At 43.7% G+C, this 20105-nt stretch overlaps 2 protein-coding genes across 3 annotated transcripts in view; one reads left to right on the top strand and one right to left on the bottom strand.

Moving 5' to 3' along the window:
• Positions 1–11499, top strand: part of NKAIN4 (sodium/potassium transporting ATPase interacting 4) — a 49482-nt gene extending 37983 nt beyond the window's left edge. The window contains exons 5-8 of one of the 2 annotated variants that reach the window (XR_009278860.1): positions 2255–2315; positions 5367–5451; positions 9184–9256; positions 9707–11499. Coding sequence is in view for 1 of the 2 variants with exons in the window: in XM_058850792.1 (XP_058706775.1) it covers positions 2255–2315; positions 5367–5451; positions 9707–9716 (156 nt within the window). In the remaining variant the exon portion in view is untranslated. The remainder of the gene's footprint in view (positions 1–2254; positions 2316–5366; positions 5452–9183; positions 9257–9706) is intronic. The other variant, XM_058850792.1, reaches the window with a different exon arrangement.
• A 2487-nt stretch (positions 11500–13986) lies between these two features.
• Positions 13987–19016, bottom strand: BIRC7 (baculoviral IAP repeat containing 7). The gene is made up of 7 exons (XM_058850711.1): positions 18497–19016; positions 17404–17503; positions 16722–16803; positions 16587–16632; positions 15460–15678; positions 14685–14750; positions 13987–14189 (listed from the first exon to the last, which is right to left on the bottom strand). Exons 1-7 carry the CDS (start codon positions 19014–19016, stop codon positions 13987–13989), a joined length of 1236 nt encoding a protein of 411 aa, XP_058706694.1.
• Positions 19017–20105: the final 1089 nt, after the last annotated feature.

Raw genomic sequence — 20105 nt, 5'->3', positions numbered from 1 at the left:
ATCTTTCCTGCCTGGATATTTGTGTGTGTGTGTAAATTGTGTGATTTGACCTGATGTAAGAGGCTGGATCTTACAACTATAAAAATGCTTGAGCAGGTACAGAGGACACTCTGAATTTGTTACTTGAGTTCAAATGTCTTTATGCTGGAGATCAGGGTGCAGAAGGGTGGTTGGACATCCCTTGGAGTTCTGGGATGTGCAGGAAGCGCTCTGTTTATGCGAGAAAAGCTGGGCCAGATCCCGCAGCCCAGGGATGAGCGGGTGGCTCCCGGGAGCGGCCCCGGGGCTTCAGCACCACGGCCAGAGCCCGGGCCGGGCCGGGGCTCCTGCAGTCCTTTGGGCTGGGAAAGCTGCCCAAGACCCTGCAGCTCCCCCAGCACTGCCGAGCCCACCACTAAAGCTGTCCCCAAGTGCCACATCTGCTTCTCTTTTAAATCCCTCCAGGGATGGTCACTCCACCACTGCCCTGGGCAGCTGTGCCAGGGCTGGATAACCCTTTTAATTATGAAATATTCCCCAATATCCAATCTAAACCTCCCCTGGCACAACTTGAGAACATTGACAATTTGACAACGTTTCCTGTTGTCTGATTGTTTTTTGGGAGAAGAGAGAGACCCGTACCTGGCTACAACCTCCTTCCAGGGAGTCACAGGGAGCATTAAGGTCCTTCCTCAGCCTCCTTTTTGCCTGAGCTCCCTCAGCCATTCCTTATCAAACTTGTGCTCCAGACCCCTCCCCAGATTTGTTGCTCTGATCTGCCCAAAAACTGCCACAAACTTCAGGAAAAAAACAACAAGTTCCAGATTTTATTGTGTTACACTACAAGCAATAGGGGAGAAGAAAAATCTCTGATATTGTTTGGTTTTCATTTGTCCACCTTAAACAGTAATAGTTCTATTCTGAGACAATTCTAGAAGGCAGCAGGTACAATTAGATTGGCCATTGCATGTGGCCAGAGGATTTATGTTTCCCAGTAGCTCACAGGAGCTTAGCCTGAAGCAGTCTTGGTTTCAGAAATGCAGAGGAATGAGGGAGTCCCCAGAGCTCCCCTTCCTCCACTGAGCTTCCGGGATGTGCTCCCATAAGGCTCACCCAAGAGGAAAGGAGCGAGCTGCCTTCTCTTTCAGATGATTATAGAAAAATCTTCAAGGAAAAACAGGGTTTAGTGATTCTACAAAAACATTCCATTTCCTCCCAACACAGCGTGTTTTGTCAGGGAGAGCTGGAGAAACCACAAACGTTGTATAACTCCCCAGCAGAAATCTCATTATCCTGCCTTTTGTTTTCGGGTGTGATGTATTTTTCTGTCATGTTAAAAATGAATGGACTCTACTTTTCAAGCCCTCCCATGCATCATTCTGTCTGCACTTGGAGTGAGTCACTGTGTGTTACAGGCTGACTCCTGTTCCCAGGAATTGAGCTCACAGTGGAAAACAATTATGCCTCACAATAACTTTACTAACACAGTTACTGTCAACCAAGATCTCGCTAAGTGGGGTGTTTCGTAAAGATGTAAAATGAAGGATGGAGAGGATATTTGATTAACAGAGAGAAGGCAAAGCAAAATAAGACCCTGATGCATCTGGAATGCTTAACTCCCATAGTACCTGAAGTTTGTCTCTCTGTTTAGGCTGAGGAACACCTTGATAGTGAAGGAGTAGTGAGTGCCTGAAGGAGGCAGCTCTGATGCTTTAGAGCTTCTAGAAACTCCTGAGTTACTGAACATTTTGGTGTCTCTGAACATTTCTGCCAGTACAGCACCATTCTTAGGGTTAACTAATTTTCTATCTCATCTGCATAAAAACTACTCACCTCTAATTGGTAATTTACCCCATATGGCAGGAATGCTGAGCTGATGAGTTGTTGTCATTGAAACTCTGTGTCTCCTGTACATTTCTGTTTGTCCCACAAGGCCCTCTCCTGTGTCCCCATCACTTCTTACTGAGAGTTAGCACAGGAGTTTCAGTTGCAACAAAGCCAACCCATGTTCTTGCCAATCTTTCAAGCGACTGAAGGTGCTACTCTGAAGGTGAGGATGGGTCTTACAAGTTTTCCTTCCTTGGGTGTGCTCCATCAGTGCCTTCCCTGACACCCACACCTGCCCCGATCCCTACAGCAGACATGACTTGGCTCCACAGTCACAGAAATGCTGCCAAGCTGACTGTAAATAGTGCCTGTTGAAGTTGTGCCCAGTGGGTTCTGACCAGGCTCACACTGGCTGATGCTAAAATGATTTATTCTCTCTCTTTTCCAGCTGGTGGGCTTTGTGTATGCCTGTTACGTGGTTAGTGTTTTTACAGAAGAAGAAGACAGCTGTAAGTATTTATCAACAGATCCCTTGGCAAAGGTTTTAGTAAATTTTATTTATCTCTCAGATATTTGTCTGTCAGGTCTGAGCTGCCATCAGACCTCTTTCTGTCTCTGTCTCTGTGTGTTATGGCACTAACTGCCCTTCAAGGATCAGCTATTTTTACTGGGAGGGTTCTTTTCCCTGTGTCACTCTGTGTTAGATGCTGTAATTCTGCTACACTTAGAGCACAAAAAGAGCTTGGTTTTGGCTTCTCATCTGGACTAAGCCTTAGAGAAACTGGGAAGCTGCTTCTGTTCTCAGGCTCATATAGCCTGAGAATAATGGTTCTGAAATATTACTGCTGCGATTAAAAGCACCTACAACAAAGCTTTCAGCCCAGGGCTCAAGTGGGAGACCTGCTGAGTCTCATGTGCCACAAGCTGAGGATGAAGCAGATCATGAGAGTTCTTGCCAAGAACCAATCTGACCACTCAATTTAAGAGCAGAGGAAATGCTGTATTTGAATTACAAGGAGGAAGGAGCCAGCTCCCTCGTGTTGGGTGCACAAATCTCTTCAGTGACAGGCAGTCACTGTGACGCGTGTCAGGGTAAAGACTCACAGCTCTGTGGGACCTGTGCAGGTACCCAGCTGGTCCTGGAGTGCTTTGTCCCTCTAAAACACCCTTTGGGACCAGTAATTTTACAAACAGAGAAATGGATGCATGGAGTTAAAGTAAATGCAAAGTTAGGTTTGTTTGGCAATGTGTTGGGTCTAGGCCAGTTTACTCCAGCAAAGGATTTCATCCAAAGGTTTTACATCCAAGTATCAATTCTTTTAAGGCATTGATTAGGTTTGTGCGAGTAGCTTTGTTGTTTTAAAGAGCAGCTGGCATGGAGGAGAGCTGGAAAACAACAGCTTTGAACTGAATATTTGAAAGTATGTGAAGAATGTGTTTTCATAGGAGCAAGAGGAGATGCATTACTTATCTGCCTTGTCCTTATGTTTTTTTCTTCCTTCCTTCCTGGCTGAACTCATTCTCCTGGCTTTATTGATCATTTCTTTAGAGCTTGGCAATGCACTTAGAGAAGGTGCTACATTATAGTAATATCTTTTAAATTAGGCTATACTCTTCTATTAGCTAAATAGCTGCAGTTCTGAGCCCCTGCTGAATATTGTAAAGCAATAACTTGACAGAACTCATTTTTATAGTAGGGATCTGTTACGAGAGCAACAACATGGAAGGCAGCTTTATCTAGGAAACACAGAGCTGGTAATTTCAGGATATGTATTTTTTTCCCCCCACTAACAAATTCACTTTCACTCCCAGTTTCTCAGCTTGGAGTTAAAATGCCAGCTTGAATAATTAACAATGACAAACCATCAATATTTCACACTCACAGGGGTAGATCCTTCCAGTGACCTGAATAAATTTGAGCTGCGTTTTAATTTTCTCTTCCATTTGTGGTTTCCTTTAAATGTTGCTTTGATATGCAGCATGAAGTAATTATAAGTGCTGAGGCACATTAATCAGGAAGCTCATGCTAACGTGATTTTCATGAGAAAACACAGCAGTAGGGACCTACTAATGCTGAATTGTGGGCAAGAATATTTTAGATGTGCTAATGCAATGTATTGAATCACAAGGAACCACACTTAAGATTTTTTCTTTTTTAAGTGCCTTGGATTTTGAGTGCCCTCATGCTTGCATGTTCAGATGATAAGACTTGTGTTTGTTCAAGGTACTCAATAGTTTCTGAAAATTGCTGTTCTTTAAAGTTTCCCAATTTAGGCATTCCACAACTGAGGTAATAAAGTTAAAATCTTGTTTATATTTTTTTTTAAATGGCAGCTTGTTTTGATTTTAGAATACTCAAAACACTTTCAAAAGTGGCTGAGAAAAGGTAGTTTCACTGAAACTATTTGGGAATTATCCCCACAATTAACTTAGAACTCTACAGATTTTACCCATTACCTCTCAGTTGTCCCAAAATCTCAGTACCAGCGTGAAGCTCTCCATCAAGATGGAATTTGTCAGAATCTGTTATCCTTAGGTTTCTAAATATATTTTAAGAAGTTTTGGGTTTTTTCACATCAAATATATTAGTAAATATTTTTTCTATTGTTTGATCAGCAAAAAACCTCAAACCTCTTCAGCTTAAATTTAAAATAATAGTGCCACCTTCAGGAAAGAAAAATAATCAGGCACTGAAACAGTTAATAAAACTCTCCAGTTATTTTTAAATGGCACTTGGACAGGATGGTTTTCACACTTCCATACAAAATGTACTAACTTGGCACCAAAAAATGATCCAAGCTGGGTCTGTTTTAAAGGGTTTTACAAGGCCTGCGAGGTCAGTCACAAATCAGAGCAGCTCACACCCCTCCTGCCCTGGCTGTGCTGACCAGCTCTGTGCTGCAGGCTTGGCCTGAAGTCCAGGGAACTGAGACAGCCTTGGAAAATTCTTCCCTGGTTACTAAGGGAATTGTCACTTAGAACTCTCCCTGCTGAGTTACGCTGCCCTTCCGTGAGCACTGGAGAAGAGAAGCTTTGTTCCTGTTTGGGCACAATTAAAAGAAATTGAGTTGGCAGAGGGGACACGAAAAATACCAGAGCTGGAGATAATGAGGTGGTTGCAGTTTTCCAAAGCTGCTGTTGTCTTGCAGGAGAGACAAGTGGGGCAAGAAAATTCCCACTTCCCTGTGTACCCTTGCCGGGGAGGGTTGTGCTGCCAGCTTCTCCCTGGCATTCGCTCAGGAGCCGTTCCCCAGCTTCCTCTCCTCGGCTCCAGCTTTGTCTGCTCCTCTCACGTGCAGTCACAGCGTGGTGGTAATACCCAAGGAGGCTTTTCTGGAGTCCTTTGTTAGTTCTGCTTTAAGTTTTGTGTTAGCTGAAATCTCTTTGGCACACTTGCCCACCCCAGGAGATTCCAGGAAATCCATACCTGAAAAAATCACTTTTCTGTTCTGTCACTAATTTTTGTGTTTATGCCATGACATGCACCAAGCCTTTCTTTCATTTCCTTTCAACTTTCTGGCCATGTTTGTTTGTTTATTTGAGTTTTGATTTTTTTTCAGTTGATTTCATTGGTGGATTTGATCCATTTCCTCTCTACCATGTCAATGAAAAACCCACCAACCTTTTGTTCAAGCAGACATACCTGTAAGTATCATCTGTGCTAAGAGACTCCACGTGCTTCTTGGTTTCATGGCTCAAGGGTACCACAGGTTTGGGGTTTTTCCTCCTTGTAGGTTGATTTCTCCAACAGGCTTTTCAGGCATGGAAATAATGAAGAAATGGAGACCAGAAGGGGTGAAGCTGCCCTTTCTCAGCTCCAAAATCATTTTAAATTCTGTTGCCACCAAGAACTGAGCCTTCCACATGTGGGGCAGCCCAAGAGTTCAGCTGAGAGCAGAAAGGGGAGTTGTCCACAGCAGCTTCTCTCCTACCAATAATGAAGGGCCACTCTTGAATTCCCATTTCTGCCCCCTGAGGCACCAGATCCCAATTTCGCTCTGTCCACTTAAAAGCTGGCTCTTAATGAGATCCTCAAACACAAAGGCCAATTCTGCCTGTTTAAAGCAGCAGAGATCTGATTTTATATTCTTTAAATTGATCTGCAAGAGGCAGTTCAACACATGGAAGGTTTTTACAGCAGCTGCTGAGGGAGGCTGTTTTTCAGGAACAATGTTACCAGAATCCTGCCAAAAAGAAGGATGTGACGATGGTGGAAAAGAGTGGGGCTGAGGGAAGAAAAACTTGCCTGAGGTAGATTGGTAGATGTGCCCCTCTAATTTCATAAGGACTTACTGCCTACTTTGTCACTGCAGCACAAGATCAGGAATACAAGTAATTTTTGCAAAGCCATTGAATTCCCTGTAACTTTGGGGGGTTCTATGGTGTTATTACAAGGGATGCTACAGGAGATTAAATATTGATTTCTCTCTCATTTTGTCACAGTGGGGTGGAATTTTTCATAGTCTGCAGAACTGTGCAGCTTTAAGCAGCTCCCTGATTTACTAGCTGGATGCAGCAGCAGGCTGAAGAAGCATCACATTTTCACAGTGCAGGGGTTGGGCTTCTTTTTTCTTAAAATGACCAGTTCTGCTTGTGAAAGAAGCTATCACTTCTAAATGAAGACTCCTATATGGAGAGATTGCAATTTGAAGAGAAGTTAGCAATGTAAAACTTTCTTCCAGGGCCTCAGTAAGAGGGGAAGTTGCTGCTCAAGTCCACAGATAATTTTGTTGTTCCTCCCTCCCATTCTTTAGCCCATCACTTCTGTTTATATTTTCTACCAGCACAAAATAATATTTTTTTCAGGCTAAGAGGAGGTGAGAACAACTGCTGAGCTGTAGATAATGTGACCCTCTATAAATTTCAACTGCCACCAAATAGCAATTTTTATTTATTTATTTATTTCAGCCTATTGCCTTTTTTCCATGTGTGTGAATGGGAGTGAGGGGAGGAAGGGAGAAGTGATTCCCAGGTGCCATGGAGTGCTGCAGATGCCCTTGTCCTGCTGTGAAAATCATTTAGTGATGACTTGAAGGAATTTATTTTTCCATATCCTATTCAAGAAGATGTGAAACAACAAATACATCCAACGTATTTGGAATTAAGTTTAGAGAAGAGCTAAGGATCAGGAACTTGGGTTTCTTGTTTGAACTCCTTTTTGTTGATGGAAATGCTGAATGAAACCAAATTTATTCTACAACTGATCACTTGGAACTGACTGCAAGCAGGAACTTTCATTTTAGGATGGCATCACCCCCTTGGCTGCAGTCAGATGCATTTTCTGGGCTCCACACTTCCCTAACAGGATCTCTCCTTCATTCCCTAATGGAATTATCCTATTCACTCCAGTTTTACCTTTCCTTTTCTCATGAGATCACACTTCCCTCCCACTGTGCCCATTCCTGCATTTTTCTCTAGTCTCTCCTCTTCATATCTCTGAATTTATGAGTTTTTAGAGACCTGAGACCCCACAGAACAATGACATGAGCTGCTAAATTCAGTATTCAAACTGTGCACCCCAGTTCTGGCCCTCAGCTTCCAGCCACAGCAGTGAAAGAAGTTCTGAAATACCTTTGTCTCCTGCTAGGAGGAAAAAACACGTCCTCAAACAGTTACTTTAGGTACTTCCATGCCATAATTCAGTTACATCCCAGCTTTATCATAATGATCTCAGCTGCAAACCTACAGTTAGTGGAAAACCACAGATTATTCAAGTCAGGTATTATTTTTCTCTTTGCAAAAAAAGCCAGCAACAACAATAAACCATCATTTTGTACTGTTTTTACAAAGGCAAGATATAAGAGTGCTCATCTCAAACCACTAACACAGCAAATAATATTTTTAGTATTCTAAAAATAAAGTTATTTCTGTTTCAGGTTCCACAACTGCTTTTTCTCCACATTTCATTGACTCCAGGGGAGTTTGATTATGATAGTTACTGTTTGAAGTTGCAGCCTTAAGTAAAAGAGGCTCAAATTATCTTGAAAAAAATTCTTCTGGAAGTTTACTATGCAAAAGAACTGCCCTTAATCTCACTGCTGGTTGCCAATCAAGGCATCATACTAATTATTTAATAATAATAATATAATAGCACTCTTGATAGAAGATATGTTAAAATCTTCACTGCCCGAGTTTCTGTGTCAAAGTACTTATCCAAATCACTTCTGGAAAGACAAAGTTGTTCACCTGAGGCTAAAAGAGAGGATTTCCAGTGAGTTTTTAGGCAGAAAATGTTGAACTCTTTCTCCTCCCTCAAGCACAAGTTCAGGTTGTGCCTGCTGGCACCACTGTCTCCCCTTGTGCTGCACAGCACAGGACCTCAGCTCTGGGCTGCTTTTCTTCTTGTCTGTTCATTTGTAGTAACAGAATTCTCATCACTTGAGGCAAAAAAGCCACATTTTTGCACCAATAACTGTGGAAGTGCTGGCCAAGCTGGCTTTGACATTTCTCACTCAAGCTGTTCTCTCCAAGCCCCTGCACTACCTGCCAAGTACCCAGAGCATCCTGAGAATTTGTCAGCACCTCCTGCCTGCTGAATCCTTTCAGTTTCCTGACATCACTCTCTGAATTTGTTTTGGAAAGCAGCACTGTGCAATCTCAATTATAAAGCAGAATAGCCTCAAATGTGTGATTTTGTACACAGGGTAGTGCTAAATCAAGAACCTGCTGGATGACAGGAGATGCCCTCTGTTTATTTAAAAGGTACAGGTAGATCTTCTGGCCTTTTAAGACCGTATTTATAAGGCCAAGCAGTGAACTGCACCTTTGTGCACTCTAACACTCCTCTGGCACCTCAAGTACTACATCACATTACAGGCTTAAGAGCTTTAATTTGAGTTGTGTAGCCAGATTTTATGGACTTCCCTTTCCTCAGAAATAGCAGTGGAAAGGGCCCTGTGTTGACCCAGGGTGTGACTTTTATGAGATGGAGACCTCAGTATTGACAGGGCAGCAACAGGAGGTATTGGTTAATTGAGGGATCTGAGGCTCCAGTTGGTGATTGCTCATTTTAATGATCCCAGATTAATCTTTTTTTGGGGCACTGTCTGCTGGCCACAGGCACGAAGCAGCTGTGAGGATTAAAGGACTTGTCCCCATACAACCATCATCCCTTACTGGCTTAAAGTGGGTTCTTCAATACACCAATATGTACAAGCACACAAATAACATTAAGTCAAAAAGTCAGAATCCAAGACTGAAACACTGGAATAAGAAGAAGGGGAAGGAAAACTTCTTTAGAATTGTTTTCCCACCTGTCTTCTCCAAACTTTAACAAACAGAATAATTTACAAAGGAAACTTAAACAGGAAAAAAAACACACTTTGTTCTGAGGAGAGAAAAAAACACAAAACAAAACACTTCTGCTTCTCTTTCTAGGTAGACTTTTTCCCAAACAAACAACATGAATTTGCAAACTCTTTTGATCATCCTGAAGCTGCATGCATAAGAGGTGATGTTTCAGCCAAAAGCATTCACTCACCTTTACTGCTGGCTCCAAAAGTAGATCTGCTTATCCTGCTGCACTACACAAAAAGCACATCACTGCAGTTTCAAGCAGCTCTTTATCCTAGAGATGACCCTTAGCTTTTTAAGTTCCTAACCAAATTTTATGCAGCTCCAAACGCTGAGGATACATAGATCTAACACTTGAGCCTAACTGCAACATATTCAGGTCTGACATATGCATAGCATTCTTTCCAGGCTTGAAGACTACTTAACTACATTACTTCTGAGCTCTCAATCCTATTCCTCATCTGTAGTCAATCATATTTGAAAGACCAGAAGAGGAAAGAAAAAATTGTCCTCATTATTTTCACACCATTTCTGTTTCATAAAGAAAGCAATTGAGTACTTGCTCCACACTCACATCCTGCCTTCACCTTTTTCCCCCCTTTTATAGGCCTGCGTAAGTGAAGAGGAGCCAGAGGATGGATAAACCTTGCACTCCACCAAAGGTGCTGCAGGAAACAGTCCCCTGGGGCCTGGATCTTTGGCAGAGGAAATGCAGGATGGTGAACTCCATTCCATTTTTTTGTTCCTTGTCTTCTTTTCAAACGCAATGAATGTACATCAAAGAATGGCCACGCAGTTGGTTTTTAATTAATTCTCCAAGTGCCCTGACGAACCTTTCCTACCACAGTCTGCTGGTACTGGCCCAGAAATGGCACAGGCCTAAAGACCTCTGGCAGAACAAGTTCACCAAGAGCCTCTCTCAAGAGCTACAGTTGAAGTTGGAGCTGCTTCCTTGCACCGTGGATCCTGAAGGAAGGAAGCAGCGTGTAACATCCTGGGACATTTCGTATGTTCTGTAGTTAGTTTCCTCCCCTTTTTCTGAACAGAGCCTAAATCCCCTAACACAACTTCATCTCCTCCCTGCCTGTATAAAATGAGGTGGGGGCTCTTCACACTTGAGTTCCTTAGGCATTGTTGGGTTCTGAGTTATAGACGAGAACTTTTCCCTTCTTCGTCCCGCCCGTGCAGGACCCCTTGCTCGTTCTCCGTAGGCATGGCACTAGGCATTTGTCCTGAGTTCAGTCTCTGTGGCCTAACTCCTGAACAGCTGAAAACTAGTCCAGCCATCATCTCTTCACTCAGCATGCAGCTTCACCCCGTTTCGACCAGCTGAGCCATTCTTGGAGCAGCTGTAGCTTACTCTGGGTCTGCCCAGCTACATGAAATTAACCCTGGTGTAGCTGAATCCTGCTGCAGGCTGCTGGAAAAGGCCCAGTTCCTCATGGATCAGAGGTGGGGTTGCACCTGCCTTCTCCACCCTGAGCCACACCTACTCCATGGTAACAGCCTGATGGAACAGTTTCCTTTGTGACAGGCTTTTCGAGGGGAGGGAAAGGGCTGAAGAGGGAATGAGAGCATAATTAAATTGCATTAATGAGCTGCAGCAATTAATTAATAAGAAGAAGAAAACCAAGTCAGTTTTGTTAGCTGTGTCTCCCAGCATGTTAAGTGTCAAAAGCAGAGGAGGAGCAATTGTCAGCCAGCCCTGGCATTTTTGGGCTGGTACTTCAAGTGCTGTTGTAATTCATTATTGTCTTGCCTAATTTGTTTGGAATTACTTGGCATTTTTTGAGAAATGCTTTTCAGAAGGGTCAAGCTTGACGCCATGCTAGGGGGAAGTGTGAGGGAAGAATTAAAAAAAAAAAGAAAATAAAAATATTAAGTGCTAAATCAAAGACAGAATGATGCAGGTTTTTTTGTCTCATTCCAGAGGGCCCCAGAAGAAATATCCTATTTTATAAACTCAGATGTATAAGTGCTGAGTATTTTTTGCTTCTGTGTGACTTCTATTCCAGATACCCAGACATCCTGAGCTCTGCTTGGGTGCAGCTGCAAGTAAAAATGTTGTTTTCTGTAGGGTGTTTTTCCCCTTCTTTTAGCCACCAAAAGCCACAGCTTCTGACTGTGCAAAACAACAACTAGTTTCATCCTAGTTTAATACCTTTAGATGGTAAGAGGAGGGAACTTCTGGAATTGAGGTCTGCATGTTTTTAACACTACACCTCTCCACCTGACCAAGCTCTGATGCCACTTTCAGCAATAAAACTGGTCAAAACCACTTGCCAAGAACTCTAAAGAGATAAAGCACCAAACTATGCACTTAACAGCATTGCCCCTTGGTTTTAATACACACTGGTAAAGATCAATGAAATAAAAGTGTGATGACTGAGTCACTTCAGAACTACCACTCAGTTGCCTGTGTCCATTGTAGCATAAAGCACCAATTAATAGAAATAAAATACCAAGCCCATATTCAGGTAAGCCTATAATATTCAGCATCAATGACTGCCATTAATCATAAGGGAAAAAAAACTAACAATCAGTCTGAGAAGAAACAAAGCTACTAAGGCTCATATTCCACACTTAATTATCTCCTCCGGGTTTCATTAGCAAAGCCATTGCTCCTCATGCCCTGAGAACGCCTCTCGCGGTCTGCTTGTGCCAGACCCACTCTGAGAGGCACAAGGTGACCCAGTGACCCTGCTCTGCGAGGGCAGGGACTGTCCATTCACCCCATCCCATCCCCAGCCTGATCCAGGAGCAGCTGGAGGTGGTGGCTTCCCTTATCTCCAGTTTTGGAGTGCCCTCTGTTGGGGACAGACATCGCTAGAGATGCTTCTCGCCAAAGAACAACCTGTTTCTGAAAGGGCATTTCCCCACAGGAAAACAAACCAGCTCCTCCCTTCCTGGTGTGGAAAAACCACCATTTTCACTCTGTTCAGCGGGAGAAGCCCCAGAAATAGCTGGTGCATTTCCAGCCTCGCTTAGGTTCCAAGTCACACTGAGATGAGTTTGGGAGGAAATAACACTGTTCCAACACCGAGCTGGTGTTTTCCCTTCTCATATTAGCACTTCCATTTAAACTACAAGTTTTTGCTGTATTTATAGATGCAAAACAAAGCCAGTGATATGTTGAACCCAACAACACCTAATTTGGTGTGGTGGTGACATTCTGTTCCCTAGGAAAGCTGCTGTCTGGCAGACACACAACCAATTCCTCCAAAAGTTGGAGAGTTTAAACCAGTCAAGCTGCACTTTCTCTCATCTTTGCCAAGAGCTGCACTAATATTCCTTTCTTCTGAAGGCAAGGATGAAGAGAGCTGTCCTCCCATGGGATGCACAGATAACTGACACCTTAAAATTACTCACAGGGAAACCCCTAAGCTGTTCAGTAAAACCAGAGCTGGAACCAAAGAGATGCAGTTCCAGAGCCACAAATACACAAAAGACCCACCTACCAAAATTCTACAAGTTCAGAATAGAATTATTCTTCATTTGTACAGCTTAATGTATCAGATCTTTATTCTCCATCCTTATCCCTTCTTCTGCAGTTTAAGAGAATCTTGAGGAGCCAGATTCTTCCCTGTGAGGGAGGGGAGGCCCTGGCACTGGGTGCTCAGAGAAGCTGTGGCTGCCCCATCCCTGGAAGTGTCCAAGGCCAGGTTGGATGGGGTTTGGAGCAACCTGGGATAGTGGAAGGTGTCCCTGCCCATGGATGGGGTATAGAATGAGATGAGCTTTAAGGTCCCTTCCAACCCAAACTGTTCTAAGGCTCTGTGACCCACGTGCTGTCTGGTAAATTCCAAAGGAAACCAATGGATGGTACTTACTGGTACTTACTGGATGGTATTTTCTTACTCATGCCCATGTAGCACTGAAGGACAGATGTGATTTACTACCTGATGTCATTCTCACATCTTTGAACACCACCACACCCCTCCCCCAGCAGGGAATTGTACTACAATCAGATACTCAGACCTCTAAGTTAAACAAAGGAAAACATTTATTCCATGAAAAAAAAAAACAGTTCATTTTTAAAAACATATTTCCTTTCCCTTCACTTAACAAGGGATAGTGTGGATGAAACTTTTTGGCTACATGATGGAATATTTCACTTTAAATAAGAATCATGAGTTTAGCCAGCAAACAGATGCTCTAAAAAGCTATGTTTCCAGAGCTGTTTTCTAGTAGGATAATACCCAACAGCCAGGGAAGAAGCTTCCAGGAGACCATCCAGTGACCCTGAGCAAAAAGCCTTCCACCTGGGGAGGTCAGCTGAAAGCAAGGAGGTTGGAGAGCCAGGCCAGGCTTTTCCACTTAGTTATGCAAATTTTAGCATTACTGAAACATTTCATCAGTTGTTGAAAACTCAACAAAAAGGGGAGAAAAGGGTAGATTCTCCCTCCCCCACAACACACTGCTGCTGAGTATTCTAGTCTCAATGGAATGCATTTTGTACAAAAAATACTCCCATTTTCAATCAAACTTCCTGAAGGAATCCCTAGCAGAATAATCTCTAGACAACTGCTGAGTCAGAAAGAACCAGAGTCTGCTGTAAACAGTCTTTGATTTCAACACAAAAAGCAAAGATTCACTTGAAAACAAAAAAATGTTAAGAAGGAGAATCTCTGTCAATAAAAGCCTCATTTTGGAGGACAAAAGAACTCAGCAGAGTTTTCCTGGAGCAGTCTTAAAGCAAGAGTAGGTTAAACCAGAAGTCCTTCCTAGAAACACTGTGCCTGGGAGACACATTTAGTGAGTTTTTACACTTATGCCAAGCTACCCTGCAAATAAGATTGCTCCAGCAAGCTATTTATTTATTTTCTCCCTCTGCTGAGTTACGAATGAGCTGTGCAGACTTATCTTTCCCCTTGGGTGCATCATGGCTCAGGACATGAAAGCTCTCACACTCCCCTGGATGACAGCTCTGCAGATGGGACACAGCCTCAAGTTGAGGGCACATTCTCCACAAGCTACCAGGTGGCCACAGGGAACAAACACAACAGACACATCTTTGTCCATGCACACTTTGCACATCCTCTCCTCTTGCAGGCGGCGGAGCTGTTCTTCTGTGCTCAGCTGAGACTCATCTTTACCAAAAGAAGAAAAAAACAAACAAAAGCCCAAGCTGTTAGTGCTGTCACAGCTCCAGAGTGCCAGTTGTGACAGCTTAGGAAGTCACACTGCAACTTGCCCATTGCTTTGTTCAGAGACTGTAAAGATGGCAAAAGTACCTCTCAGGCAAGTTTCATTTAAGCTGAAAAACTACAGCTATTGTAGACTGGCTTATCTACACAAGATTGAGCTTATCTACACATGTTGGACAGAGCAGGGACACAGCTCAACAGCATTTACTGTTGTACATAAATTAGCCCCATAAACTAGATTTTTTTTGTAGCAGCTGCTTCACAGGGGCACTTTAATCCCTGCATAAGGGTTCCTGTGCTCAGGTGCCACTAAACTAGCACATAGTCCCCTTCAAAATCAAAGAAATGAGTTAGCATAATGACTACTGATACTGTTATTTTAGAATTCCTCTCAGTTATGGTTAAGCTCAATTCCCCACCACTGCCAGCCCAGAGCACCTGATTCCTTTTGCCGCACAGATCGCGTTTCTTGTCTCAATGTTCCAGTCTCCCTTGGAACAGCACCTGTTTAACCAGAAAAGAAGATGGTTTTCAATGCTACCCCTTCTCCTGACAGTGCTGTGTGAAAAGATGAAATACCCTGGAGCTCAGAAGCATTTGGTTAAAATTTTAACAACTCAGCCTGGTGTGGCTGATGTCCTCTGTGGTGCTTCAGTTGCTGTGTAAGCTCACCTCCTTGCCAAGGCCCTTCTGTCCACATCACAGTCTCTCCTCAAAGTTGATTTATCTGTCACATAGGGTTAGGGTCATTCCAGCTCCTATGCTACTGTTTAATCAAAATTCCAGTTTTGTGGATTTCTTTTTTGCTATGTTAGATACAGAAATGGCAAACCATGCAGTGGAGGCAGGAGCTTCATCTTCAAGTAACCTTCACTGCACTTAAACTTCTGTCTGGATCAGCTGTGAAATTGTGCATTTGGAGCTGCCGGTTACTGCAGGTCTGAGGGCAGCAGGAAACACCAAGGATATCCCCACCACATCCCAGTGCAGGAAGATACAGCCACTGACATCCCAGTAACCACAGCTTCTCCAGGTTTCTTTAAATCAGAACCTCATTTCTCAGTCTCCCAGGAAAAGCAGGCTTGAGGGCATGACCCCTCTTAATGCCAGCCCAGGCAGAGTGAAGGCAGACCCTCAGGACACTCCCAGCAGTGCTCCAGGTGCAGTGAGGAAGAGGTTAAACACCCCCAGGCCAGCTGTGAGTCAGGCCTACCTCTGTGTCCTCCTGCACTGCTGCTGGCCCCCCAGCCTGACTGCAGCAGCTCTGAAATCAGCTCCGACTCAGACCGGTAGAAAGTCCCAGTCAGCACAAATTTATTCTCTACCAGGTTTGCCACCCAGGTGGGGTCAAAGCCCATCTGCAGGACATTCTGCACTATGAGACTCTGATCCTCAGAAGGATGAGCCAGCAATTTCCAATCCCTCAGAGGATCTGTAAAGCAGTGAACAGGTAATTTACAAAAAAGGCAGAACTTTGGGCAAGAACTGCCACTCCTTAATGGTGTTCTACATAAAATGGCATTAATATATCCTAGAACACTCCTCAAGATATCCATATAGCTAGATTAACTTCCACAGTTATTTTTTACTTCAAATCATAATTCACAAAAAAGTTAATCAAAGCAAATTTCATAAAAGCCCAGACACTCATTTTGGATGGCTTATTTCACTTTATCAGTGAACAGTCTCCTGTGTTTGGCATCAGTCCAGAAGCCTTATCTCTGTTTTCGCATCCCAGAACAGAAACCTCAGAACTGCTTCCATGAACATCAAGTGTAACATCCCAATTGAAGCCTCTCCTACCTCAACCATTCATCAGTAACAGCAGAAGCAGGAAATTCAGCTGGCAGTCTCTTCAAAGGCTCAAGTCTTACTTAAGCTTATGGGAGCCAAATTTCAACTACTTACTTTCTGGGAGCAACTGATAAATGGGACTAAACCCCAAGATCAACATTTTCATGAACATCTAGACCCTGTACTGTTCTCTGGTTTCTTATCAAGCATGTTTAAAATGTTGTTGTGAAGGACTATACAGACAGACATCAACAGCAAGAGCATGCAAAAGTCAAAGATAAGTTCGGTAAACACTCAAAGCTCACATGAATATCCAGGCTAGCTAGGTGTCTCTGGCCTTAGACTACAAGGTCTCACAAGAACAAGTAATTTTGTTTCTTTAGCTAGAAGCCATTTCCTAAAACCAAAGTGAAACAGCTTCTAGAGTATCAAAACATCTCACAAGCACCATATCTACAGAGGGCAGAATGGCTGAGCTGGGCTGGTGGAACTCAGACTACACCACGTTCACCAGAAGACAAAACACCATGGAATTACAGCACTGACCTTGGGAAGGAAAGGAGTCTTGCTCAGTTTGATCCCAGGAATGTCTCTGAAAATGATACAGAAAGAGAAGCCTGTGCTTAAAACTCTCCCATCTACCAAACCCAATCCACTACACACAAAATATTAATGACTCACTGGAGCCAGCAGGGTGGTAGAAAAGGTCGCCTGAACACTGTTAACAAATTCTCTCCCCTTTGAGTGCAGTAAAAACTCACACCTATGAGCAGAAAAGTTTAAATACATTAGTACAGGATCTCCCAAGTGAGAGTAAAGTGGCAGTCTGACTTTAGAGGCAAAGGGTGTTATGGGCAATGAACAAACAGCTGTATATCCATTAAAGACAGGGTATCACGTGTTTCACCTGCCCACCTCTTGCACAAAGGCTGACAGTAAGAGGATCATGAACCCTCCCCTTAATTCAGTCTTCATTTTGGCCCAAGATGAGCTCAGTTGTAACCTGCTTTAGAATACACCACAGGGACTGATGAGAAAGCAGTTCACAGGAAAGAAACAAGAACTGCTGCAGAAACCCAAGGCTTACAATACATTTCTTCTTGTACCTCAGAGTAGGAGTAATGAAAGCTCTTCTTTGATGCCAAAGAAAGTTATTTTAATTAAACTCCTAGATAGTGAACTCTAGGTCAAATTAGAGAATCTCAGGTCTGAACTGTGCCATTCCATCTGAGCTTAAACATTTTCTTTTGCTTTTAAGGTGAAAGGATATAAATATTTCTATCCTCTGAAAGAAAAGCATCAGAGTGAAATGCATGACCTATCTTTTGGCCTTGCAATGAGGGGTATTTGTTAACCGACTTACTCTGGGTACCATTTGGCATGTTCCCTCCAAGGATCATCTCCAAAGGACCAGCTCCTCACGCCTCCATCACAGTAAAAACACCTCACTACATCTCCTTGTCCTGAAGGGGAGATCAAGAGATTATTAGATACCTGAGACACTACAAGCCCTACACTAACCCCAGGTGAGACCTTGGGGCAAGACTCAGCACAAAACACAGGCTTTGGACAGAAAAGATGAACACATGACAATTCACCAACACAGTGCTGATGGTACAGGGGCAGGAACTCAGTCTGAGCTCCCAGAGCTGCAGCTGGTTGAGCTGATTCCAGAAGGGGGTCAACAAGCAGCACCTATGGGAGCAGCTGAGCTCCCATACACAACCCCCCAGCCAATCCCCCTGCCTGCCTTTGGAGCAGAGCTGTAATTAGTTACACCTATCAACACACTGCTCACTAACCACAATCTGCCACGGTGCAGGTATTTCCCTCTGACTGGGCAATTTAGAGAGGAGTATTTCTTCAAACCTGTTACCTAACCAGCAAAGCATTCTCAAAGGGAATTATATTGATAGTCACATGCATGCAATTACAAGAAATATTGCCAACTTTCCGCACCAAAAAAAAGTATCTAATCTCTGTATTTCAAATGAAGAGTCCCTAGAGAAACAAGCCACAGCAACAACCAGATGGGCTGACTCCATACAGCTGTGACTCAGATCTGGAGTTTTGAGATGAAAAGACTTCAGTACAAGACATAGCCTATCAAAACATGACACACCATGATCTTCAAGTCCTTTTAAAAGTGCAAGGAATAAATACGTTCAATTGATCTTAAAACACAGAACTTTCTGTCAGTAAAGTATATGTTTAAAACACAACACCTTTTCCTCTCCTGCTGGCAAGGAGGTATTTACTAGTGGACCCCCTCAGTACCCAAACAGGGGTTAAATGTTGAAATGAATTCTGCACAAGAAACAGCACAGGCAGAAGGAAGGATGTGGTTTTTTAAGTACAATACACATACACACAAGTATTTCTAAGAGCAATAAAACAGTGAAACTTTCAAAAGTTAAGTTGAATGAGAATTAAGGACATTTCCCCAGAGAACCTACCTGTGTAAAAGAACCCTGCTCTAGCCAGTTGATCTGGATGCACGTTGGAATTTTGCGGCCAGTTGTCAAACGTAGACAATCTCATCTCCTCCGTCACCATCTCGGGGTACTCTGGCTCGTTGGGCAGGGCTGTCTGCTCACTGACTATCCCCTGCAAGACACTCAGGAACTGCCCATCCACAGTGTCAAAGATCTCCTGCAGGGACAGCCTCTCCTGGTTCCCAACATCCTCACCGCAAAGGTATTCACAGGAAGGGAAGAAATTCAGATGCTCTGTCATGGGGCAATCACCAGGTCTCCAGTCCTTCAGGACACCACCACAGCAGAAACACTGCACTTCATCCCTGGGGCCCACATAGAAAAATCCAGCCTCAACCAGGTCCCGGGCAGACACAGGGGCAGTGTGGGGCCAGTGCTGGAAAGTCCTGAGCCTCCTGGCCACGCTCCTCATGCTGGAATCGAAGAGCTGGCAGTGAGCAGCCCTGGGCTCAGGCTGCTCTGCTGGTGCTGCATCCCCCATGGCTGTGCTCTGAAAGAGAGGATGAGGGAGCCCAGAGCAGTCAGCTGCATTCCCAGCGCCAGGCAGCACTCACCCCGTGTTATTATTCCCCGTCCCCATGCACATTCCAGAAAGCTCCTGCTCGCAACAAAGCCGAGCTTGTTTCAGAATCGCAGCCCAGTCACAGATCTGGTGTTTCTGTACTTTGCTGTTGAACTTTTGCTGAGCCCTCACTGGTGTCTGATGGGAAGAGTCCAGCGCTTTCCAAGGCCAAATTCACAGGAAAGATGGAACAGAGAGAAGAGGGCAAAACCTGTGCTGCCTCCCAAGCTGAACCAAGCCCACCTTTGGCATCTGATCTGCAAGACAAATCCCCAACCATTTTGCTAAGCCTTTAAACTAGCATTGAAAAGGCTCTGCTTTTTATTCCCCAAACCAGGCATGTCATAACGAAACAGAGAACAGCCACACCCAAACAATGTCTCAATCTCCCATTTACAGTCAAACACCACACAAAACATCACATTTCTCATGTCTTCATTGTCATGATTATTAAGCAGAGATTATCTAGAAATAGCTCTATTAAAAAGAACTTTTCCAAGCCATAGCCTTAAGTAATTAGGTACAGTTTCTATGAGGTGGTATCCTTAAATCAAGGATTTTCTAGCCTTTGTCATATTCTTCCCGTGCTACTTCTGTGCAAAAGTGAAATTACACAAGTTACCAAGTGCCTGATTCTCCAAGCTTTCATCCTGCTTAAGGTAACAGCCCTTCCCTGGGTGATTAAGCTGAACAGCAACTCAGCCACTGCTTCCAACACTTTCCCTACAGCTGCCAGAAACGCTTTCCAAAGGCCCCACAATGACACAGCTGAGAACCAGGAACAACTTAATTCCTTTGGAGTGAAGCCCTTACACAATGGGACTTCATGAAAGGTGCAATCAAACCCCTTTTTTTTTAATTAAGGGCCCTCAAAATCCCTTCCACACCCAACTCAATAGGCAAGTTCGACCCAAGGAAGTGAAACTTCCTATCTACTCGTTATCAGGGCTAAGCATTGTTAGCACAGAGACCCCAAAATGTCACAGAGGAAAATAGTAAATCAAGGGG

This window comes from Poecile atricapillus, chromosome 15 (genome assembly GCF_030490865.1).
Source record: "Poecile atricapillus isolate bPoeAtr1 chromosome 15, bPoeAtr1.hap1, whole genome shotgun sequence".
NCBI classification, from domain to species: domain Eukaryota; kingdom Metazoa; phylum Chordata; class Aves; order Passeriformes; family Paridae; genus Poecile; species Poecile atricapillus.
This window is presented reverse-complemented; position numbering and strand designations above follow the sequence as displayed.